Consider the following 23,436-nt stretch of genomic DNA (forward strand, 5'->3'; position numbering starts at 1 on the left):
ACTGCCCGTGGCAGCTCGGGGGGGACTGAAGAGGGAACCCCGAGAAGGCGCTGGCACGGAGAGCGCCTGGGCAAGGCTGCAGGCGTGGCTGCGGCTTCACTAATCCAGGAGACCGATACGAGGTGGATACACAAGTGCTAATGACCTCAGGGAAGGGAGCAAGACATTTCAGAACAGAAATGTTATTTATAGCTCGAGAAGATTGTCTTTTCCCCCTGCTTATTACAGACAGGGAACTGTCCTACAAGGCAGCCAGCTCAGCAGCCCGCCTCACATCACGCAGTCCCAGCTGGGACGACAACCCGTCTGACAGAGCAGAAATTCAAGGATAATGCTCGGCTGCTGCGAGCTCCTTTCAAACAAAACTCTTCAAAGACGACACATCCACTTCGCGAAGAGGAAACAGAGGCACAAGCGGGGCGCGGAGGCTTCCCCCCCGTGCTGCAGGGGACCCCCAGCTACTCCTCTCCCCCAGCTGCTGGGGTGAGCTACTCCCTGCTCTGGCATTTTACAATTGAGTTTCTATTTGTGGAAAGTAAATAAGCTGGCACCGTTACTAATTTGTCACAAGAGCTGTAAAATCGACGTGCTCAGGTTTCCCCCAGCAGCCCGTCACGTCCAGGTCTGCTCCGCACCTTGCACGGGGCTCAAAAGCAGCAGCTTGGGGTCGATCCTGAATCCCAAAGGGCCCGAAGCTCCATTTTTAAAGAGTTTTCTCAGGTTGGGCCAAACCAAATCATCCTTTATGAAGCAGCTTAAACGTCCCGATGAAAAGGAGGCCGGGATTTGCCTAAGTGAAACGTTCCACGGTTAGAAAACCGGACATGAGTAACGTTCACCCTCAATATTGCCACACCCCGCGGGGCACAGGGACCTGGAGCACGTCTAAGCGCTCTGAGGTATTTGAGACGGGGTCACACCCCCCCCTTCTGCTGCCTGCAGGAGTCAGAGCAAGCAGCGGCGGGATACCGGAGCCTCAGAAAGCTGGGTTTAGGGCCTAAAGCCCAGCCTGGTGCTGTCAGGTGTCTCTCTGCTACATCTCTCGCCCCTGCATTGCTCATTCAAGCCGTCAGGTTTCAGTATTGCGTACCTGGTACCACGCAGACGTCCTCCAAAGAGGGAAGAAGAGTCATTTGACCTGTCTCGCGTTTTATCGGAATAAAAGCTGGTGCTCAGGGCTGAGTAATTCCGCGCTGAATCAGAGGAGGAAGGGGGAAGGGGGGGGAAGGGGGAAGAGAAAGTCACCGCTCGCCCGCCTGCGGTAGCACCGCAGCTGGGACGTCGGTACAGCAGCCTGCCAGCCCACACCCCGTGACCGCGGCTAACGGGAACGAGAAAGGCAGAAAACTCGCACCAGAAGAGTCACCGCTCCCTCGTGCGCCATCTGCGCTCTTCCAGCGCAAGCGCCCGCCCTGCCTTTAACGTGAATCTGTCCCCAGACCCTGCAGACACGAGCACAAAAAGCCTCCTCGCTCCCACGTCCCCCGCACGCTCCCCCTTCGCCGTCCCGCCGAGTGAACCCGCCGGAGAGACCAGAGGCCTCTGCGGGACGGGGCTGCCGGTGCCACGAGCCCGCTGGGCAGAGAGAAACGGGCAAAGGGGGTTTGAGCCGCCGCTGAACGAGGAGGAATCACTTGCCTGGCACACGGGCGCTCGGCAAACAGAGCTCAGGCCAAACGCAGCCTGCACGGGGAGAAGGGCTTGGCCTCCCTCAGCCAAACAGCCCCGGCAGGAGTTTGGGACGGAGACTGGGAATTTGGCTGCGTCCTTCCAGCAGCCACCACAGCTCTGGTGGCCAGTGAGACCTTCCTGCGCGTGCCCACAGGCGAACCCCACGGTCGGCAGAGAGAAGGAGGTCTGACTGTCTGCGTGACCTCTGCCCTGGCCGGCTCCTCCACCGGTCCTCTCTCCCCGTAAGGCTCCAGCAGACCGAACAGTTTGTCACCCTTGAAGCCTGCCCGCAGCTTCACCCGGCACACAGGCGCGTCCGTAGCTGTCCCACCACCAGACACACTTTAGCTAACTGCAGGGAGAAAACCCCGCCGTGACGGGGCTGACGAGGAGTGCCAGGCTCTGGGCTGCAGCCTAACCTTGCCCAGGAAGAGTGGGAAGGGACGGAAAGGATGAAAACGCCTGAATTTGAAAAGAAAAGCAGTTACCTAGGTAAACCCCCGAGCCTTCCAGCCAGAAGGATGTAGATTTTGTGCTTTCCAGCTCTCCAGGGAAGGTAACAAGCTGTGACTTGTGCTGAAGCACCAGGGGAGGGATACACACATCACAGGCTGGTGAGATTAGCTCAGATGTTCCTTTATGCATCACAGAGCCGCCAAACGAGCGTCATCCTCTGTGAGCAGAGGCCGGCTGCTCTCAGAGCAGGGGGTGGCGGGTTTAAAGAACCCCCAAAACGCAGCAAACAACAGGACAGTCGTTTGGGGACAGCGAATCTCACGGCAGCGGGCGCCGTGGTTCCAACACTAAGCTTCCCTAAGCCCAAGTATTAACGCTGAGGCGCAGCGCTGCCAGCGAGAGCGCCGCCAGCCCCGCCGCACAAACCGAGCCCTGCGCTCTCATTTACTCCACTGAGGCTCCACTGGTCATCCGTGGGGGGAAAGGGATTACAAGGGGCGCGTGGGGTTTGGTGTCAGCACACCCCCGAGGCTTTCAGGCCCTCGTGCCTGCCGGAGGTGCAGGAATTCAGAGGCGCTGCACGGGTGCGCTGCGGCAGCGTTAATGCGTTACTGCCATCGCCCGGAGAGCTGGGGAAAAGCTGGGAAAAGCTGCTCAGCGCTGCCTGCGAGGTGCTGAGAGCAACCTCCTCCACACAGCGCCATCCCCTCCTCCGGGTGCTGTCGCTGAGAGCGACACGAGTCCCTCCCGCAGCATATGGCCGCGGCCAGCAGCGCTATTTCCATGCCAGCACCACCCGCGGAACAGCTACTTCTGCGGGGAAGTTTGACTCCTGTGAACAGTTTGGTTTCTGTCCTCTCTAGGATGAGGATGGAAAGTCATTTACAACGTGAGTCACACATTCCTTCCCTGCTGGGATGCGCTGGGGCACAGGCAGCTCCTTCCACTCTACGTGGGGATATTCCAGCCTGATGGCACCGGAGGAGCAGCTGAGGAAGGTTTCACTGATTTATTTTCCCCCCAGCAAACCCACTCACTCCTGTTTGCCGGCCACTCGCCCACCTCCCCAAAGCCCCGGCCTTTGCTTAGGTTGTGGCAGCGCCTGTGTGAGGCTCCTGCAGCAAGAAGAGCCCCTGTGCAGGTACAGTTAGACTCAGCTTTGCTGGCAAGAGAGCCGAGCTGCAGGGCTGCACATCCCCAGGGGCCTTCGTGGGAAGCAAACGCACTAAAACACGGCGAAATTCAGGCCTAGAGACTACGGCTGCGCTGACACGGGGAGAGGGGACGGCTGAGGTGCTGAAACTGCCGTGCTGGTTTCTCTAAAACCCAGTTTGAGGCTCTGGGGTGGCCCCTGGTTTTCCAGTTAGCCATCCCAGCTCACGACACGGCTCCCAAGCCCGCCTGCCTGCAGGAGGCTGTTTTGGAAGCCCAGTCAAATAGGTCAGTGCTGGCCAAGTCTTAAGTAGAGCAATAATAAGTCCTTGTTCCAGGAAGTAATTAGGCAGCATTACAGGATTGCGTGGGGGAACAGCACACAGGGCTCCACATTCCAAACGTCAAGACACATATTAGGGGTGAACTCACACGGATGTACAGAGCACGCAGCTCCCGAGGTCACGGGGACACGCTGGCTCCCTGCCTGCCCGGCCACTGCGCTCAAGTACCAACACTCCAAGTTCAGGAAGCACCAAAATCAGAGCAGCGCAAACCCAGTAACCCCATAAATCCCATTTATGTCACCAACAGAAGCCCCGCCTGTACGCACAAAGGTAAAGAAATCATTTCAGAAGAGGCACCTAAATTATCACCAACAACTTCTGGAAAAATCCACAAAACCAGAAGGTAGATTTCTCTGACGCCGATGCAGGATGATGTTAAAAACCAAATAACCCAGAAACGAGCACTGAAGTGCTCTGTTTACTGAGCACCGAGGCAAACAGGCACCCAGGGCAGAGCAAGCTGGTAAGAGCAAACTCAAATCTCTTGAGAGACGTGTCCTGATGTAGGGCACACCAAGTTAGGCAGGAGAAAAAAAAAAGCTTTTTAATCCTGAACCCTGCTGCTTTCCTTTTCCTTCTACAAAAATCAAAGAACAGAACAGAGAAGAAAGGAAAAGATGCTAAAGAACTGCTGGGTCAAAAATCAAGCTCTGCAGCAGAGTTCCTGATGTTTTACTTAATTCAGTTTTAAATGATTCCAGCAATAAAGCTTTTACTGCCTCCCTCAGGAAGTCAGCTCGAAGATCCACCAGATTTCCGAATTACACATCAAAGCTTACACTTACTCCCACACTCAGCTTCTTTTAGCTCCCAGAGAAGCCACTAGTTCCAGCTCTTCTGCCTGAGACTAAGCGCAGGACAATGTGCAGAGACAGCTACAGCTGGGGGACAGAGGAGAAGCCCCCCTTTCTGAGCACGCCTGGGTTTCACGGGCTTAGCAGAGGACCAGCTAGAAGCCACCCTGCTACCTGACTAGCCATTCACCTTCCTTTGTTCCTTCCTCATCACGTGTTTGTCTTCATCCTTCCAGTAGGCATCTTCCAGCTCCTGCTGACGTTTGGCATCGGCTGCTGCCTTGGCCTCAGCTTTCCTCGCGCGGGCAGCAGCCGACTTGGTGTTTTCACCTTGGAACTTCTTGGGCATCACTCAAGGTGCTCTGTAGAGAAGAAAAGATGTTCAGATCCTTGTCCCGCCCAGGATCTTGGGCTCACCATCACCCCAGGAAGCAGGAACAGCTGGAGTTCACACCATGAAACCCCCCTTTTCTTGTTGCCTCACACTATTTCAGGATCCTGGGCAGAACAGATCTAGCAATCTCCCAGCTCGCCCAGGAGGAACTCTGCTCACCCCGCCCCAGCTCCTCAGCGGGGGCCAGTCCCTCCCGTCTGTTTATTGCGCTGCCACAACACGACAAATCGAGCTGCTGGGTTCCCGGTACCGAGTCAAAAAGCACCACAGCTCTGCAAGACAAAACACTCCCTGCTGCTGACTCAAAAGGAAACTGGGTGCTTTCATTCTGCACCGACGGGCTCCGAGGGGAATTCACTGCTGCCAGCAGAGCAGGATGAAGCAGCACAAACGCTGTATCACACCTTCTGGCTGTACAGAAACAGCACCCTGTGGTCCCGTTTAGCTTGGATAAATGACCACGCAGATGTGCTGCATTAATTACCCTTACATCGTCAGGGTAGGAAGAATCCTAAAAGCCAGGCACTACGGGAGCCAGAAAATTAACTCTATGAACGGCGCTTCTTAGCACGCTGCCCGTGCACACACCACATTCGGTGTCGTAAATCTTTACTTTGAATGGCAAAGAACTATTCGCTAAGCACGAAACAAGAGAGAAGGGCTGCCGTTCAGGGCCAGCTGCTCGAGTCCCAAGCCTTTCAAAGTCTGGGCTGGATTAAATCCTTTCTCCTCCCCAATCCGTGCTCTGAGCCTTCCTGAGGAGCACGATCAGGGCTGGGTCCCGGGGCAGGGCTGCGGGACAGCCCGGGAAGCCTCCCCCACCCCCGGGGCTGCTCCTCCAGCCGTAAGGGCCCCGCCCCGCGCCCAGAGCCGGCCTGTCCCGCTGCCCGCCGGCCCCCGCCCAGGCCGAACCCCTCCCCGGCATGTCCTTGGTTCCCAGCACCCCACTTTGCCCCGGGGCCCCACAGAGCCCCCCCCGGCCCTCCCCTCCCGCGGCAGAGCCCCCCCGCAGCTGCCCTTCCCCGCTGGCTCAGGAGAGGGGGTGTTTTCCCCCTCCACCCCCTCCCCAAACCCGCGGCCTGTCCCCTCAGCCCCCCCGCCCCCTGCCCTCCCTCAGGGCCAGGCCTGCCCCTCCCCAGCCCCTCCCTCTCCCCTCAACCCCCCCCAGGCCCCCACGCCCCAGCCCCCCAGCCCTTCCCCTCTCCCCCGGTTCCCCTCCGCGCCCCCGGCCCGGCCCCTCCCCTCAGGCCGAGCCCGAGGCCTGGACGCCCCGCCCGGGCCCGCTCCTACCCGGTCCCCGCCGCTCCGGCCGTCGCGCACGTTGCGCGTCACCGGTGCGCGGCGTCGCTCCCGCGGGAGGGGCGGGGCGAGCGGCGCCGCCGGCTCGTCAGGGCGCGCATCCCGCCGCCGCCATCTTTGCTGAGGGCACGGCCGGCTCTGCCCGCGCCGCGGCGCCGGACCCCGGTGGCGGCGGGGAGCGGCGGGGAGCGGCGGGTCGGACGGAAGCTCCCGCCTACGGTGGCTCCGGCAGCGCGGCGGGAAATCCGGGGAGAGCCCGCACTCCGCCCGCCGCCGCCGCCTTCGCTGCCCGGCACAAAGATGGCGGCGCCCCATGAGATGGCGGCGCGGCCGAGAGGTTGTGGGCGGGGCTAATCGCAGCTGGGTGGGTGGAGCTTGACAGGGCGCGGCCCTTTGTCACCTCGGTGGGCGGGGCTTAACAAGGAGGGGCCCGCTGTCACCTGAGTGGGGCTGGGTTTAACAGGGCGGGGCCTATTGTCGCCTGAGTGGGGCTGAGTTTAACAGGGCGGGGCCTATTGTCGCCTGGGTGGGGCTGGGTTTAACAGGGCGGGGCCCCTTGTTACCTGTGTGGGGCTGGGTTTAACAGGGCGGGGCCTATTGTCACCTGGGTGGGGCTGGGTTTAACAGGGCGGGGCCCCTTGTTACCTGTGTGGGGCTGGGTTTAACAGGGCGGGGCCTATTGTCACCTGGGTGGGGCTGGGTTTAACAGAGCGGGACCTATTGTTGCCTGGGTGGGGCTGGGTTTAACAGGGCGGGGCCCATTGTCACCAGAGTGGGCAGGGCTTATCAGTGTAGGGCCTGCACCCCCGTCCCCCCACCCTGGTGTGACCCCCCCAGGCCCAGCGGCATCACCAGAGGGGTGGGCAGCTGCCCCCCCGCAGCCCCCCCGCAGCCCCCCCAGATACAGGCTCCTCCCGGGGAACAGCTCGTCCTTTATTGGGGATCCCGGGACAGAGACATGCCCCCCCCCCAATCCCGCTGTCCCACTGTGGCCACAGCCGGGCCACCCGTGTCCCCCCCCAGCACCCTACACGTGGGTCTCCTGCAGCAGCAGGGCGGTGGTGGACTCGGGGGGGCCCCGGGGGGGGCCGCCCTCCCCGTCCAGCCTCACCGCCAGAGCCTGGGGGGGGGCTTCAGCCTTGCCCAGAGGCTCTTCCCCGGGGGTCTTGGCACCAGTGGGGGACACCGAGGACGTCTTCATGATGTCCCACCACAGCACGCCCGGGGGCGGCCGCCTCTGCTTGGTTGGCCCTGACGGAAAAGGGGGGACATGGGGAGGGGCTGTTTGCGGGGTGTGGGGACACCCACCCCCCGCCCGGCCCCCAGCCTCACCTGGCAGGGAGCTGAGCAGGACCCCCGCCACCACCGTGGTGAGGGTCCCCAGCGCCCCGTAGTACAGGTAGGAGATGGCGTAGAAGTCCCCCACGATGGCTGGCCTGTGAGGGGAGGGGGTCAGGGACCGGCAGGTCACCGTGATCAGGGACAGCGGTGTGATGTCACCGTGATCAGGGACAGCCGTGTGATGTCACCATGATCAGGAACAGGGGTGTGATGTCACCATGATCAGGGACAGCGGTGCAATGTCACCGTGATCAGGGACAGCCACGTGTCGTCACCGTGATCAGGGACAGCGGTGCGATGTCACTGTGATCAGGGACAGCCACATGATGTCACTGTGATCAGGGACAGTGGTGTGACATCATGGTGATCAGGGACAGCCACGTGACGTCACCATGATAAGGGACAGCGATGTGATGTCACTGTGATCAGGGACAGCCGCATGACATCACCGTGATCAGGGACAGCCGCGTGACGTCACGGCGACCAAAGCAAACGGTGTGACATCACAGCAAGCCCCCCGTGCTCCCCGCCCCCCCACCCGCTCTCCCCGGGCCGTCCTCCTGCTCACCGTGGCGCGGGGGGGTCCTGGCGGGGGGCCGGGGGTCCCAGCGGGACGGTGCGGTTGGCGCCGGCCGTGTGGTTGTGGAGCGGGCAGAGGGCGGCGGAGGCGGGCAGCACCCCCATGGCGGCCGCGCTGGGGGGGTACAGGGTGCCCCCCACGGCCACCCAGAAGGAGAGGGCGAAGCCGGCACCCAGGCCCCCCAGCACACCCTGTGGTGGGGGAGAGGAGGGGTCCGCACAGCCCGGGGGGGAGCTGCGGCGGGACCCCTGAACCCCCCCTCCCCAAATCCCCTCCCCGGGACTCACGGCCGTGCTGCACGTCGGCAGGAACATGCCCAGGACGAAGGCCCCCAGCAGCGGGCCGCTGATCACCCCCATGACGGTGAAGGAGCCCTGGAAGGGGGACGCAGAGCTCTGCCCCAGCGCCCCGGCTTGGGGACTTGGGGGGCTCGGGGGGGTTTGGGCGGCTCCGGGGGTTGTGGGGGCTCAAGAGGCTCGGAGGAGGAGGAGGAGGAGGGTGCTTGGCTCTGCCCCAGTGCTCCCGCCAGCCCGGGCGGCTCGAGGGCTCTCCGGCAGCCAGCGGCGTGTGGCCGGGTCCCGCTTGGCCAAGCAGCGCCAGTGGGCAACGGGGGGAGGGTGTGGAGTGGGGGGGCCGCGAGGTGACCTTGACCCCACGGCGGGTCCGGCCCGGTGCGGCGCGGCTCACCTGCAGCACGCCGCCGCCCAGCAGCGAGGCCAGAGCCGCCACCGTGATGCACGAGGTGCCATAGATGAGCGCTGCGGGGAGACCGGAGGGGCTCAGCGTGGCACGGGGCGGTGCAGCGTGGCACGGCACGGCACGGCACGGTGCAACGTGGCACGGCACAGCACGGTGCAGCGTGGCATGGCACGGCATGGTGCGGCATGGTGCCGTGCATCACAGCTTGGCACGGCACGGCACAGCTCAGTGCAGCACGGCGTGGCACGGCATGGCACAGCGCGGTGCAGCACAGTGTGGCACAGAGCAGGGCCACGCAGCAGAGGAGGCAGGGAGCACGGCACAGCATGGAATGGCACGGCATAGAGTGGGACAGCACAGCACAGGCGGGGGTAGCATGGCCTGGCACGGCACGGCACAGTTTGGCACAGTGTGGCACGGCACAGCACAGGCTCGGGTAGCATGGCACAGCATGGTACAGCATGGCATGGCACAGCACAGCACGGCATGGCACAGCGTGGTATGGCACAGTGTGGCCTGGCATGGCACAGCACAGCACAGCATGGCATGATATGGCACAGTTTGGCACAGCCTGGCACGGCACAGGCTGGGGCAGTATGGCACAGCACAGCATGGCATGGCACGGCACGGCACAGTATGGCCTGGCATGGCATGGCACGGCACAGCACGGCATGGCACAGTATGGCCTGGCATGGCATGGCACGGCACGGCATGGCACAGTATGGCCTGGCATGGCACGGCACGGCTCAGTGCAGCATGGCATGGCACAGCACAGTGTGACCTGGCACAGCACAGTTTGGCACGGCACGGCACAGGCTGGGGCGGCATGGCACAGCGTGGCACGGCACGGCACGGCACGGTTTGGCACAGCATGGCCCGGCCCGGCTCCCGTGCCCACTCACACAGCCCCTTGGAGATCAGGGTCAGGCTCCGCGGTGGCAGCGCGGGCAGCCGGGGCTTGACGAGGTCCTCCACGGTGACGGCGGCCATGGCGTTGATGCTGGTGGAGGCCGTGCTGCGGCGCGGGCGGGGGCAGCGCTCAGCGCAGGCGGGGCGGGAGGGGAGGGGGCGGGGGGCTGAAGCCCCCTTCCACGAGGGGGTTTGGGGTCCCCTTGGGGCGAGGGGGGGCCCCGTCCTCACCTGAGGGTCCCGCTGTAGGCACAGGCCAGGAAGAGCCCCGGCACCCCCGGCAGCGTCTCGAAGATGTCAAGGACCAGGTAGGGCATGTACTGGGGGGGGGACACACACCCCGGGGGTGCTGAGACGGGCACCCAGGGGCCCCTCTCGCTGCCCTCGGTGTGGGGCTGGAGAGGGCAGGGCTGGGGGGGCTGAGGGGGGGGCCGGTACCTGGTCGGGGGCCGAGATGTAGCCGGCGAGGAGGGGGTCGCAGTCCTTGTAGAGCGCAAACATCACCAGGCCGCAGCCCACGGCGCTGGAGACGACGCAAAACAGCCCCACTTGGTTCACCAGCAGCGCCCTGCAAGCGCGGGGGGGGGAGCACGCGCCGCTGAGCAGGGCCCCCGCAGGGTGCGGGGGCCGTGCCAAGGGTGCAGGGTCCGTGCAGGGTCCGTGCAGGGTCTGTGCAAGGGTGCAAGGTCCGTGCAAAGGTACAAGGGGCCACGTGCAGGGCTGCAGGGTCCGTGCAAGGGTGCAGGGTCTGTGTAGGGTCCACGCGGAGTGTGTGCAGGGGTGCAGGGGCCGTGCAGGGTGCTGGGGCCGTGCAGGGGTGCTGGATCCACACAGGGGTGCTGGGGCCATGCAGGGTGCAGGGGCCGTGCAGGGGTGCTGGATCCACACAGGGGTGCTGGGTCCTTTGCAGGGGTGCAGGCACTGGGCTCCCCACAGGGCACAGGCTGGTGCGCAGCCACCCCCCCCCGGCCCCTCGCAGCCCCTCGCCCCCCAGGATCCGTCCCAGGATCTTGGTGGCCCCGTGGACTCACATCCTGGCCTCCCTCTCGCTCCTGCAGGCCACGTAGCGCTGGACCTGGGCCTGGTTCACGCCGTACATGGAGAGCCAGACCAGCGTGCCGCCCAGCAGGAACGTCCACACCGTGTACCGGCTCCGCGGGTCCGGGTTAAAGCTGGGCACAGCGGCGGGGGGTGAGCTGGGGCCGGCACTGACCCCCCCCTCCAGCACAGGGGGAGTGGGGGGGGACTCACTCGCCAAAGTTCACCCTGGAGCCGTTGGCGGCGATGTCCAGCACCCTGGCGGGACCCCCCACCAGCAGCACCCCCCGGATGATGATGGCGATGAAGCCGGAGAGCATCACCAAGACCTGGAAGACGTCGGTCCAGATGACAGCCTTCATCCCGCCCTGCGCCAGACGGAGCCGGGGTGAGCGCAGGGACCCCCAGGGACCCCAGGACCCCCCCCTGCTCCCGCCCCCTCACTCACTATGGTGGTGTAGAAGGTGCAGATGGCGCCGGTGGAGAGCAGGGATGCCCAGATGTCCAGCCCGGTCACTGAGGGGGAAGGGAGGGCGCTGAGGGGAGCCCCGAGGTGCAAATGACACCCCGGGGGTGGGACAGGGCTGTGATGTCCCCAACGCAGGGACGGGAACACAACGGGGAGCAGCCCCCACCTCCCCCCCACACCTTGGTTGAGGATGAGGGCGGGGGCGTAGATGACGATCCCGGTGTAGAACATCTGCGGGAAGAGCTGGGGGGTCAGCGGGGGGGTCAGCGCCCCGTCTCACCGTCCCCACGAGCGCCGGGCAGGTGACGGCTGCGCCCGCGGGACCGAAACGTGACGGTGCCGCCCAAACCCGGCGCTGGGAAAACACTGGGGTTTTCATTCCAAACAGGGCTCCCGCCGGGCGCTGTTTGCTTTGAGTCACAGAAAACACAAGCACGGGAACGAGGACCCTTCGTGGGGGGGCTCAGGGCAGTGGTGGCGCGGCCGGATCGAACCACCCCCCCCCCGGCGCGTGTCACGTCCCCACCGTCCCCATCCCACCCCGGCACCGCCGACACGCACCGTGGCCACCACGTACTGCAGCGTCCCGCACAGCCGGACGCTCCTGCTGAACCTCCGCTCCAGGTACTGGGGACAAGGACAAGGGAGCGTGTGGGGGCCATCCCGGCGTTGGGGTGCCCTGGGGGCTGCTCCCCCCATCCCCGCGGTGCCCACCTCGTAGGTGCTGGTGAGCCCCAGGCGGTAGAAGATGGGGAGGAAGAGCTGGGCGGTGAGGAGCGTGTTGAGCAGCTGCCCCAGGCACATCCAGAGGAATTTGGCTCCGTAGCGATACGCCTCGGCCGGCACCCCCAGCACCTGGATGGCCGACATGAAGCTGGCCGAGAGCGAGAGCCCCACCGGCAGCGCCGACATCCGGCGTCCCCCCGTGAAAAAATCCTCCGAGGTTTTCTGGCCGCCTTTGGCGAGGCCGTGGAAGAGCCCGATGCCGGTGGAGATCAGCAGCATCAGCCCGAAGACTCCGTAGTCCCAGAGGCTGAAGGTGAGTCGCTCCGGCATCCGCACCTCCAGGCTCTCCTCCGGGGCCAGCGTGGCGGCTGCCGGGCACCTACGGGTGACAGGGACGGGCACGGGGACGCGGGACGCGCGGCTAGGCCAGGGCACGGCGGCACCGGCGCATCCGAGGGCGACGGAACCGGAGAGGGAGAAAACTCCGTGTGCTTATCGACCGACGCTCCACGCGCAGCAGAAAGGACCGAGCACGGAGCTGCCGCCTTGTCCCATCCCGTCCCGTCCCTGTCCCCAGGAAGGTCAGTGCTGAGCGCCTGGGCGGCTGCAGCAGCGACGGCCCGAGCTCAGCGAGGAAATTCCCCCAAATACCTCCCGGGTTGGAGCCCGCAGGAAAGTGGCTGCTCCGGAGCACATCGGACCGCGGCTCCGCGGCTCCAGGGAAGCGTCGCTGCCCAAAGGACACGGCCAGGAGGGAGCGACCCCCCCCTCCAGCAGCACAAACAAGGAGGGGCAGAGCCGCTGCGGGAGCCAAATTTATCTCCAGCCAAGGGGACAAAACAAACCAAAGCTAAACCTTTACCCAGAAAAAAAGCAGCTCGTTTGCAGGCAGCTGCCCCGCGGAGCAAGGACGTGGTGCTGAGGCGGGGAGGAGGAGAGCGAGGGGCTGCCCAGGGGGTCTCTGGGGGGTCTCTGGGGTGCCCAGCGGGTCGCTGGAGGCTGCTGCGATGTCCTCGGCGGGCGCTGAGGCGGCGGCGGGGCCGTGGCGAGGGGCCGGCGGTGCCTCGAGCTGCTCCAGCGCGCGGGGCGGGCGCCGGCGGGAGGCAGGTTCAGGGCGTCGGGGAGGGACCCTTGGCGGGGAGGATGGAGCCGTCGGGGGCCGCAGCCATAACCCCTTCGCTCCCGCACACCCCGCCACTGGCTGACCCCGGGTCACCCCGAGCGGTGGGGCGGTCGCCCGTATCGCAGCGGGCAACGTGGCAAGCGGGGGCCGCTGACCCCGGAGAGCGCGGGGATGGCGGGATGGCTCCGGCCGTGGGGATATGTGGCACTTGGGCGTGGGGCTGCTCCGGTTTCCTCATTCCCTGGCACAAACGCTGCTTTGTCTCGCCTGGCCCTTGGGCAGGTTTGGCCCACGGGGATTTCCTCCCCCTGCCCTGAACCCCAGGGATGAGCCTCCAGCGCGGCGTTGGCCCCGACGTGGGGACAGAAGTGCCGTGGGGTCACCGTCCCCACCGAGGCGTCACTGCAGGGTGAAGGAGGGTCCCTGGTCCCCAGGGTCTGGCTCCAGCCTTGGTGGCTTTGTCCCCATCGCCCGTCCCCAGGGAGGGCTCCAGGCGGGACCCCCTTCCCCGCCTCCCCCCGGCTTTGTCTCCTTGCCGAGCTGGTTTGAGCAACAAAAAGGGGAAAAACAAGAACCGGCGGCTGCTGGGCCCGGCCACATCCGCCGACGGGTGCGTGCGACACCGCACGGCGCCGGGGCTCGGCACAGACCCGGCCCCACGGTGACACCGGCGGCACCCCGGGGCCAGGACTGGGGTGAAGGGGCCAAGCGGGGCCTGGCAGGGCCCAGAGTGGGGCAGGGAGGGTCCCAGCAATGGGGCGCTGGGGGTGGCAGGGGTGGGTGGGCAGCACCCAGCCCCTCGCCCATGCGGTGGGGTGGGACGGGACGGGGGCTGGGGTGCCCCGGCAGAGCATCGCCCACCCCTGCGGTACCCACAGCACCAGTGGGGTGTCTGGGGGTCCCTGCCCCTTCACCCCAGGACTGGTCCCTGCACCCTGGGGTGGCTCTTTTCTGCCCCCCCCGCCCCGTACCCCCTCCTTCACCAGGAAGCCGCCCGCCGAGGAGGCTGCGGGCAGGAAGGAAGTCACCGAGGGGATTTTTTGACTCGAAGCAGCCACCCACACAGCCCGGCCCGGTGGCACAGCCCTGCCCGGGACCCGCTCCCCAGGGCCAGAGCTCCCGGGGGGGGCCGCTGGCTCAGCAGCAGGTACCACACTGGCACGGGGGGGGGCTTCGCGGTGTCCCAGCACGGGGATGGAGCCGAGTCCTCCCTGCCCATGCCTGGGAGCGATGCGGGGCACGGGCACACGGGCCCTGGGCCGGCTGGCGAGGAGCAGTGGCCACAGGCCAGCCTGGGGAGGGGGGGGGTTTAGCCACATGCCTGGAGAAAGAGCTGCGTGCCTCAGTTTCCCCTTCTACCCCCCCAGAACGGGCTGCCCCCAGCCCTGGAGATGCTGCAGGCTTGGCTGGGGGTGTTATTCCAGGGGGAGTGTGTGGGGCAAGGTCCTGCCCTGCACGGCGGTCACACTGTGGTGGGAGGGGGGGGGACACGACAGTGCTGCCACCCGACCCTCCCTGTCCCTGCAGCACCCGCCATGGCCCCGCTGGGCGAGGAGACGCCGCTGATCGGGGAACGCTCCTGCAGCCTCTCCTCCGCCGAGACCGGCACCCTCCAGGTGTACCTGTACCACCCGGCGCCCCCCCCGCGCGGCCCCCCCGGCACCGCCGCCCCCGTCCTCACCTTCACCTTCGGCGAGTACACGGCCGAGGAGCTGTGTGTGCGGGCCGCCAAAGCCTGCGGTGAGCATCGGCCCCTGGTGCCGGCGGGCTCGGGGGGACGGCTGTGGGCTCGGGGGGGTGGCCATGGGCTCGGGGCACTGGCCGTGGGCTCAAAGGAACCGGCTGTGGGCTCGGGGGGGTGGCCATGGGCTCAGGGCACTGGCCGTGGGCTTGGGGTACTTGCCATGGGCTTAGGGGTAGTGGGTGGGCTCAGGGCACTGGCCATGGGCTCACTGGCCATGGACTTGGGGCACTGGCCATGGGCTCGGGGCTCTGGCCATGGACTTGGGGTACCAGCCGTGGGCTCGGGGCACTGGCCATGCCCGTCCTCGTGGCGTGGGGGGGTCCCGGCACCGCTCTCCCCCCAGGCGTGCTGCCCGTTTGCCACCCGCTCTTCGCGCTGGCCACCGAGGATCTCAGCTGCTGGTTCCCCCCCAACCACCTCTTCACCGTCGACGACTCCCGCAGCCAGGTCGTGGTGTACAGGATCAGGTACAGCCCCGGCCCGGCTCCCCGGGGACTCTCTGATGGCTGAGGGGGGGTTGTGCGCTGGCGGGGGGGGACACACGTGGCGCTGAGCCCCCTCTGCTCTCCCCATCAGGTTTTTTTTCCCCAACTGGTGCGGGCTGGGACAGTCCCACCGCTTCCAGTTGCTGAACGACAGGGCCAGCCCCGTCCTGGACTACCCGGTCATCGATTACCTCTTTGCCCAGGTGAGTCCTGCCAGGCTGGTGTCTGTCCCCAACACCGCAGCTGCTGGGGGGGGGCCCGTGTGGCTTCTCGGGTGGCTGATATGTGTTAAGCTCCGTGCAGCAATGGCCTTCATCGCCCCGAGCCCCCCTCCTCCTCCTGCGCCGCGACGCTGGCGGGGTGGGGGTCCTGCTGCCCAGCTTGGCTGGAGCAGCTCGTGGGCATCCCATGTCAGGCACGGGGCACCCCGGCTCGCTGAGGTGGGGGTCACTGTGCCCCTCCCCGGGGTGGTGCACGCCCCAGTGAGGGGACAATACCTGCGACAGCCTCATGTAGGGACCCCCTGGGGGTCTTGGGGTGTATCGGGGCTCCTGGCTGCAGCATCCCTGGGCTCAGGAGATGGACCCAGTGCAGGGTGGGGCTGGTGCAGGGACACCCCCCCCCCCAACCCAGCCCCTGCACCCTCCGCAGTCCCGCAGCGATTTCATCGGGGGACGCGTGGCCGTGGGGCTGAGCCTGCCCACGCAGGAGGAGTGTCTGAGCCTGGCGCTGCTGGACATGCTGCGCATCGCCAAGGAGCAGCAGCAGAGCCCCGCCGAGGTCTTCAGCCACATCAGGTCAGCTGGGGACCGTGAGGGCAGCCTGGCACCCCTGGGCACAGCCCAGTGCCCCTGGGGACAGCCTGGCATCCTGGGGGACAAACCAGCACCCCTGGGGACAGCCCAGTGCCCCTGGGGACAGCCTGGCACCTTCTGGGACAACCCAGCATGCCTGGGGACAGCCTGGCACCTTTGGGGACAAACTGGCACCCCTGGGGACAGCCTAGCACCTTTGGGGACACCCAGGCACCCCTGAGGATAGGCCAGAACCCCTGGAGACAACCTGACACCCCTGGGGACACTCCAGTGCCCCCGGGGACAGCCCAGCACCCACGTCCCCATCCCTGGCAGCTACAAGTCCTGCCTCCCCGAGCCGCTGCGGTGCCAGATCCAGCAGCACAACTTCCTCACCCGCAAGCGCATCCGCCGGCGCTTCAGCAAATCCCTGCGGAAGATCGGGGGCTGCCAGACAGACGGACGCTACCTGAAGCTCAAGTACCTGCTCGACCTGGAGCGGCTGCAGCGGCGCTGGGCCGAGGAGAGTTTCCCCGTGCGCTCGCCGGGCTCCGCCGCCGCCATCGTCATCCACGTGGCCGGCGAGAGCGGCGTCGCCTGGAGCTGCGGCGGCTCCGAGGGGCGGGTGAGGCAGCGGCCATATGGGGGTCCCACGGTGGGGTGAGCTGGGGGGGGTGAAGGGGACGTGAAGGCTCAGCCCTTGTCTGCGTCCGTGTGTGTCATCCTCCCCCCAGAACCGCCAACACTTCTGCGACTTCCCCGACATCGCCGACATCAGCATCAAGCAGGCGAGTCGGGAGGGCGGCCCCGTGGAGAACCGCGTCGTCACCCTCACCAAGACGGATAATCGGGTGCTGGTGAGCTGGGGGGGTGCCCTGGCGGGGTTGGGGGGGGGGTGGCTGGGGTTGGCCTGGGGCTGACGCCCCCCCCCGCCCCGTCGTGGCCCCAGGAGATGGAGTTCCCCACGTTGCGGGAAGCCTGCTCCTTCGTGGCTCTCCTCGACGGCTACTACCGCCTGACGGCAGATGCCCACCACTACTTCTGCAAGGAGGTGGCCCCCCCCCGGCTCCTGGAGGACGTGGAGAACCAGTGTCATGGGCCCATCAGGTGGGTGCTGGGACCCCCCCACCCCACGCGTGATGGGGGCGGAAATCCCTTGGGCAGGAGCTGCTGGGTGGGTGACGCTCAGCCCCTGATGGGTTTGGGGGTGCTGGGGGGGCGCTGAGGGTGTCCCCGAGGGGGAACCAGGCTGCGCCTGAGCCAGCGCTGCCCATCGCAGCTCCGAGTTTGCGGTGAACAAGCTGAAGGTGGCGGGGAGCCGCCCGGGGCTCTACCTGCTGCGCCGCAGCCCCCAGGACTTCGACAGCTACTTGCTGACCGTCTGCGCCGAGGTGAGACCGGCACCGGCACCGGCACCGGCACCGGCAGCATCCCCGCCGGCACCGGGAGCGCGGAGGGAACCGGCCCTGAGACCTGGTGTTGGCCGCCAGTGCCACCAGCGATGGCCCTTTGGGACGGCCCCGGGGTTGCCGCGGGCACCCGCAGGGCCTGAGGGGTTCGGGGGGGTTTGGGGGTGTCTCCTGGGGGGGGTCCCCAGGCCGCTGAGCCCGGCTCTCGCCCCGCAGACCCGCTCCGGCCCCGACTACAAGCGCTGCCTGATCCGCCGGGACGAGGACGGGAATTTCTGGCTCTCGGGGGTGACGCGGCGGTTCTGCAGCCTGCGGGAGCTGCTGGGCACCTACGGGCGCTGCGGGCTGCAGGCGGAGGGGGCCCACATGCGCCTGGCGGCCTGCTGCCCCCCCCTGCCCAAAGGTGACAGGGCCGGGGCGGGGGGGGTGACATCGCGGAGCCTGGATCGGGCCGTGGGACGTCAGAAAACGAGCGGCGTGACGTCCTCGAGCCTCCACAGCCCACCCCGGCCGCCCCTCACGGCCTTTCCCGCCCCCCCCCAGACAAATCCAACCTGCTGATCGTGCGCAGCGGCTGCCCCCAGCCCCCCGGCTCCCCCGCCGCCCCCCGCCGCAGCCTCAACCAGATGATGTTCCACAAGATCGACCCCCAGAGCCTCACGCGGGTACGGGGAGGGGGGAAACCGGGGTGCCAGCGGGCTGGGGGGGGCACGTGGGACACCCCCCCCGCACTCAGCGTCCCCTTCACCGCGACAGGGCGAGAGCCTGGGCCGAGGCTCCTTCACCCACATCTACAAGGGCGTCAGGCGGGACCAGGAGGAGGACGGGGACCACCAGACCGAGGTGGTGCTCAAGGTCCTGGACGGGAGCCACCGCAACTGCGCCGAGGTGAGGCGGCGGCAGCCCCCCAGCCTGGCACCGGGGGATCCCCACGGGCCCCCCCCTGCTGACTGAACCCCCCCCCCGCCTCTCGCAGTCCTTCCTGGAGGCAGCCAGCATCATGAGCCAGCTCTCCCACAAACATCTCGTCCTGCTGCACGGCGTCAGCCTCGGGAAGGACAGTGAGTGCCCCCGGGCCCCCCGCCGGGCCACGGCCACGCTGCCGGGAGGCCACAGGCCACAGTTGCCCGTGTCTCCCCCCCCACCCCCCCCCCCGTCCCGCCGCAGGTGTCATGGTGCAGGAGTACGTCAGGTTCGGGCCCCTGGACCTCTACCTGAAGAAGAACCGAGGGGACGGCAAAGTGACCACGGGCTGGAAGCTGCAGGTGGCCAAGCAGCTGGCCTACGCCCTCAACTACCTGGTGAGCCGCTGCCGGCACCGCAGCGAGCCCGGTGCCCGGGGGGAGCGTGTCCGGGGGGGAGCGTGTCCGGCAGCTCCCGCACGGCAGCACCCCACGGCTCCCCCGTCCTCGTCCCACAGCCCCCACCCATCCACGTCCCACAGCACCCACACCTCCCACACCCCCCTCTTGCTTCCTCCCCGCTGACACTCCCCAGCCCCGTGCGTGGGGCTGCCCCACGGGCCAGGGCCACGCTGACACTCCTGGTCCCTCTCCCCTCCCCAGGAGGACAAGAAAATCACCCACGGCAACGTCTCGGCAAAGAAGGTGCTGCTGACCCGGGAGGGGGACGCGGCCAGCGGCAGCCCCCCCTTCATCAAACTCAACGACCCCGGAGTCAGCGTCACCATCCTGGCCACGGAGAGTGAGTGCCGGGGTGACACGGCGGGTTGGGGGGTGCAGGGCCCCCCCGGCGGGTGCTGAGCGGGGCCGTGCCCCTCTCCCAGTGCTGGTGGAGCGCATCCCCTGGGTGGCCCCCGAGTGCCTCAGTGACCCCAAGAGCCTGGCGCTGCCGGCGGACAAGTGGAGCTTCGGGGCCACCCTCTGGGAGATCTTCAGCGGCGGCAACATGCCCGTGAGCCTGCTGGAGCCCCAGAAGGTGAGGCTGCCCCATCCCACTGCACCCCGACCCTCCCGCCCCATCCTGTTGTACCCCAACTCTCCCACACCATCCCTCCTGCCCCTTCCTTTTGTACCCGGGCTCTGCTCACTCACCCCCTGCCCAGAGAACACCCTGTGCCCCCCACCCCACCGTGGGATTTCTCTGCTGGCCAGAGGCTCTGGTGACCCAGGTCACACTGGAAAAGGGGCAGATGGGCACCCACAGCACCCAGACCCAGGGTCTTGAGGGCTCTGGTTCCCCCCCCCCAGCCCCATAGCACAGACGGCTGCAGGGTCAGGCGGTAACCAACCCCCCCCCCCCCCCCAAGCCTAAAATCCTGCAGGTGATGCTCAGGGCGAGGTGCATGGGGGCTGTTTGGGGGGATGGGGACACCCCACAGCCAGCTCCAGCCCCTTCTCCCACCCTCGCAGAAGCTGGATTTCTACCAGAGCAGGCTCCAGCTCCCCGCGCCCAAGTGGACGGAGCTGGCCACGCTCATCGCCCAGTGCATGGACTACCAGCCCCGCCGGCGGCCCAGCTTCCGCGCCCTCATCCGCGACCTCAACAGCCTCATCACCTCGGGTGAGCCCCGGGTCGGTGCAGGGGGGACAGGCTCCAGGCCCCCCCCCCCCCCGCCGGTGCCCTCACCGCTCACCTCCCCCAGATTACGAGCTGCTCTCGGACCTGTCGCCCACCGACGCGACGCTCCGGGACAGCTTCTGGGGGTACGAGCCCCTCGCCATGTGCCAGGACCCCACACACTTCGAGGAGCGGCACCTCAAGTACATCTCGCTGCTGGGCAAGGTGAGGGGGGGCAGAGGGAGCCCCAAGGTTCAGTGCATGAGGTCCCTGTGCCCCCCCCTTACCTGCATCTGGGGCTCCTGGGGGGATGTTTTGCCCTCAAAGCTGAGAAACGCTTGGCTTGTGCCCGTGGCCTCACCTGTGCATGGGATTTGAGGGGGGGGACCCAGCGCTGGGGACATAGTGGGGGTCTCTGAGCCACCCCCCCCCCGCCAGCACCCCTCATCCCCACCCGTCATCTCTCTCCCCCGGCCAGGGCAACTTTGGGAGCGTGGAGTTGTGCCGCTACGACCCGCTGGGCGACAGCACGGGCGAGCTGGTGGCGGTGAAGAAGCTGCAGCAGGATTCGGCCAAGGAACTGCAGGATTTCGAGAGAGAGATTCAGATCCTGCACTCGCTGCAGCACGACTTCATCGTCCGGTACCGCGGCGTCTGCTACAGCCGGGGTGAGGGCAGGGAACGGGCAGGGGAACGGGCAGGGGAACGGGCAGGGGAACGGGCAGGGCTCCCCGCGGCGATGCTGCCTGCACCCAGCGCCGGCTCTGCCCGTATCCCAGCCGGCGGGTCACGGCTCTGCCTCCAGGCCGGCGCGGGCTACGGCTGGTGATGGAGTACTTGCCCAACGGCTGCCTGCGGGACTACCTGCAGAAGAACCAGCCCCGCTTGGAGCACCGGACCCTGCTCCTCTACGCGTGGCAGATCTGCAAGGTGGGGCTGGGGGCAAAGCGGGTCCCGCGCTCCTCGGCGTGAGGATGGAGCGATGTCAGGGGGGGTCGTGAGCCCCCCCCCGGGGATGCTGCTGGGTGCTGGCCCCAGCGAGCGGCTGCGTCCCGCGCAGGGCATGGAGTACCTGGGGGCCCAGCGCTGCCTGCACCGGGACCTGGCCAGCAGGAACATCTTGGTGGAGAGCGAAACCCACGTTAAAATCGGGGACTTTGGGCTGGCCAAGCTGCTGCCGCAGGACAAGGACTATTACGTGGTGCGGGAGCCCGGCCAGAGCCCCGTCTTCTGGTGAGGGTGGCACTTGGGGACGGGGAGGGGGGGACACGGGGCTGGAGCCGGTGCTCAGCACCCTCCCGCCGGCAGGTACGCGCCCGAGTCCCTGGCAGACAACGTCTTCTCCCGGGCATCCGACATCTGGAGCTTCGGGGTCCTCCTCTACGAGCTCTTCACCTACAGCAACAAGAGCAAGAGCCCCTCGGAGGTGAGGCACTGGGTGGGTCCCGCTGCCCCCACCCTGGACCCGTTACCCTGGGGAGGAGCCCCCGGTCCGGCCGCGGTGGCCCCGCGCCGACGCTCGTCCCCGCGCCCGCAGGAGTTCCTCCGCATGATGGGCGCCGAGAAGACGCCGCAGATCATCTGCCACTTGCTGGAGCTCCTGAAGGAAAACCGGCGGCTCCCGGTGCCGGCCGGCTGCCCCGTGGAGGTGAGAGCCCTGCCGGGGGGCCGGGGGGGGGGTCCTGGGGGCCACCTCCCTCCCCTGACCACCCTGTCCCTTGTTTCGCTCCAGGTCTACATGCTGATGCTGAGCTGCTGGGCCTTCGCCCCCAGCGCCAGACCCACTTTTGGGGAGCTGGCCCCCAAAATCGAGGCGCTGCGGGAGGGTCGGAGCAAAGCCCGGGGGTAGCCACCCCCCCTCCCTCCCCAGCACCAAGCGGTGACAGGGACGGACATGGCGACGCTTCATCCTGCTTTAACGGCTGCAGGGCCAGGGGAGAGGGGGCACAGGGGGATGTGGCCCCCAATTTCCACCCCCCCCCATGCAATGCCACTCTGCTCCCCCCTCCCCGCAGCAGACAGACCCCCCCCGTGCAATGCCGCTTGTCTTTTACCCCCCTTCCGCCTGTTGCTGCCCCCACCACGGCGGGATTTGGCCGGTTTTTAGTAAAGTTTGGTAAATTTGCCAGCTGGGGTGAGGTGAGAGGGGATGTGGGGGACACACAGAGAGGAGGGGGACACACAGCGAGGAGGGATGCTGGGGTCTGGTCGCTGTGGAGGTGCTGGGGGGGGCGGTCCCAGCACCCAGCCCCACATGGCGCCTGCAGCACAGCACCCCAAGACTCGAGTGCGGGCAAGCGGCGGCTGCGGCCCCGTCCCGCTGGATCTTGCTCCTCACCTAATCCTGATGTCCTGCACCGCCAGCCTGGGGCTCAGCATCCCAGAGTCAGCCGGGCTGGAAAAGCCCTTGACGCTCCTCCAGCCCAACCGTGACCCTCCCCGACCCTTCCCAGCTCCCCCAGACCCCAAACTCGGCCCGGCCTGGGCCCGGGTCCAAGCATCCGCCAGGGCTGAGGCTGCCTCCGCCGAGGGTCAGCCCCGGCCTCGCAGGCAGCTTGAGCCCCCCCCAATCCATCCCCCCAGCACCCTCCTGCACCCCCTGGCCCCCAGGAAGGCTCCAGCCCCCACATCCTCATTAACAACGCAGGTTCATTTATTCTCCCTCCAGTACCTCGGCACTCCCCTGGCCCCGGGAGGGCAGATTTGGGGTAAAACCAGGCAGAAACAGGACAGGGCACGGTGGCACTCAGCCATCCCAGGGGGACCACGGCAGAGTGGGGGGGTCAGCCCTGAGGACACCCCCTGCCAGCAGCGGGGGGAGCCTGGGGGGTGGGCTGCGCTCGGGGGCCACGCTGGGAGCAGAGCCCCCGGCCCCGCGGGGCTGCGCTCTGCAAGAGCCGGGGAGGGGGATTCGGCCCCGCAGAACCCCCCGGCTCGGGGCACAACCTCCTGCCCTGCGGAGCCCGACACGGAGCTCCCGGCAGGCGGGGGGGGGCCCCCCCGGACCGGTTACACCCGGGTAACCAGCGAGGCGCTGGGAGGGCCCCGGCTGGGCAGGGCACCCTTGGGTGCGGGGCAGCCTCCGACTCCTCCGGCTGCACTGGGAAACGCGCAGCGGAGCCAAACAGAGAAGCGAAAACCTGCTGGTTCCGGGGGGGGGCATTCTCCTTTGGGGGAGCAAACACAGGGTGCGGCCCCCAAACCCGGGGATGGGGCCAGCAAGGGCACGCAGCCCCCCCAGGGGTACCCCAGGAGTTACCGCTGGTGCCAGGTGTAGGGAGGAGGCGGGAGGGCGGCCCTGGGTGCAAGGGGCCCACCCAGCAGCCCTCGCCCTTGGAGATAAAGCACCGGGATGGGGTGGGGGGGTCCCCCGGGCAGCACACGGGTGCCACTCGCCCACCGGCACCACGCAGAGGCCACCCAGACGGGGACGGATCTGGCCGGTCCTTGCCAAGGGGGTGGCCCCCAGGGGTGCCAGCTTGGCCC

At 67.0% G+C, this 23,436-nt stretch overlaps 3 protein-coding genes across 3 annotated transcripts in view; 1 reads left to right on the forward strand and 2 right to left on the reverse strand.

Moving 5' to 3' along the window:
- Positions 1-6,218, reverse strand: part of CCDC124 (coiled-coil domain containing 124) — a 9,845-nt gene extending 3,627 nt beyond the window's left edge. The window contains exons 1-2 of the mRNA XM_074928162.1: positions 6,105-6,218; positions 4,611-4,782 (exon numbers count right to left, since the gene is read on the reverse strand). Of these exons, the coding sequence (XP_074784263.1) occupies positions 4,611-4,769 (159 nt within the window). The 5' untranslated portion in view covers positions 4,770-4,782; positions 6,105-6,218. The remainder of the gene's footprint in view (positions 1-4,610; positions 4,783-6,104) is intronic.
- Positions 6,219-7,140: 922 nt separating this feature from the next.
- On the reverse strand, positions 7,141-12,350 carry SLC5A5 (solute carrier family 5 member 5). Its single transcript, XM_074927707.1, has 14 exons — positions 11,864-12,350; positions 11,711-11,776; positions 11,329-11,380; positions 11,129-11,196; positions 10,894-11,048; positions 10,674-10,814; positions 10,081-10,210; positions 9,874-9,962; positions 9,636-9,748; positions 8,722-8,792; positions 8,322-8,408; positions 8,023-8,225; positions 7,446-7,549; positions 7,141-7,364 (listed from the first exon to the last, which is right to left on the reverse strand). The coding sequence occupies exons 1-14, from the start codon at positions 12,203-12,205 to the stop codon at positions 7,141-7,143; spliced, it is 1,845 nt and encodes a 614-aa protein (XP_074783808.1). The 5' UTR covers positions 12,206-12,350.
- On the forward strand, positions 12,103-22,003 carry JAK3 (Janus kinase 3). Its single transcript, XM_074928309.1, has 24 exons — positions 12,103-12,188; positions 14,526-14,738; positions 15,086-15,209; positions 15,319-15,430; positions 15,879-16,024; positions 16,358-16,646; positions 16,756-16,878; positions 16,971-17,128; positions 17,301-17,412; positions 17,647-17,833; positions 17,974-18,095; positions 18,187-18,318; positions 18,407-18,491; positions 18,598-18,731; positions 18,996-19,134; positions 19,217-19,368; positions 19,803-19,953; positions 20,036-20,175; positions 20,429-20,618; positions 20,756-20,880; positions 21,011-21,183; positions 21,259-21,376; positions 21,488-21,598; positions 21,683-22,003. The coding sequence occupies exons 2-24, from the start codon at positions 14,534-14,536 to the stop codon at positions 21,797-21,799; spliced, it is 3,345 nt and encodes a 1,114-aa protein (XP_074784410.1). The 5' UTR covers positions 12,103-12,188; positions 14,526-14,533; the 3' UTR covers positions 21,800-22,003.
- The last annotated feature ends 1,433 nt before the right edge of the window (positions 22,004-23,436 follow it).

This window comes from Athene noctua, chromosome 27, assembly GCF_965140245.1.
Source record: "Athene noctua chromosome 27, bAthNoc1.hap1.1, whole genome shotgun sequence".
Classification (NCBI taxonomy): Eukaryota; Metazoa; Chordata; class Aves; order Strigiformes; family Strigidae; genus Athene; species Athene noctua.

Bases quoted from the DNA above. Each gene is read 5' to 3' on its own strand.
- SLC5A5 (XM_074927707.1), bottom strand. From the start codon at position 12,205: ATGCCGGAGCGACTCACCTTCAGCCTCTGGGACTACGGAGTCTTCGGG. The intron at 11,777-11,863 runs GTGGGCACCGCG...CCTTGTCCCCAG, and splicing joins GGCTCACCAGCACCTACGAG to TACCTGGAGCGGAGGTTCAG. The intron at 11,197-11,328 runs GTGTGGGGGGGA...CTTCCCCCTCAG, and splicing joins CGCCCTCATCCTCAACCAAG to TGACCGGGCTGGACATCTGG.
- JAK3 (XM_074928309.1), top strand. From the start codon at position 14,534: ATGGCCCCGCTGGGCGAGGAGACGCCGCTGATCGGGGAACGCTCCTGC. The intron at 18,319-18,406 runs GTGAGGCGGCGG...CGCCTCTCGCAG, and splicing joins GCCACCGCAACTGCGCCGAG to TCCTTCCTGGAGGCAGCCAG. The intron at 21,184-21,258 runs GTGAGGGTGGCA...TCCCGCCGGCAG, and splicing joins GGCCAGAGCCCCGTCTTCTG to GTACGCGCCCGAGTCCCTGG.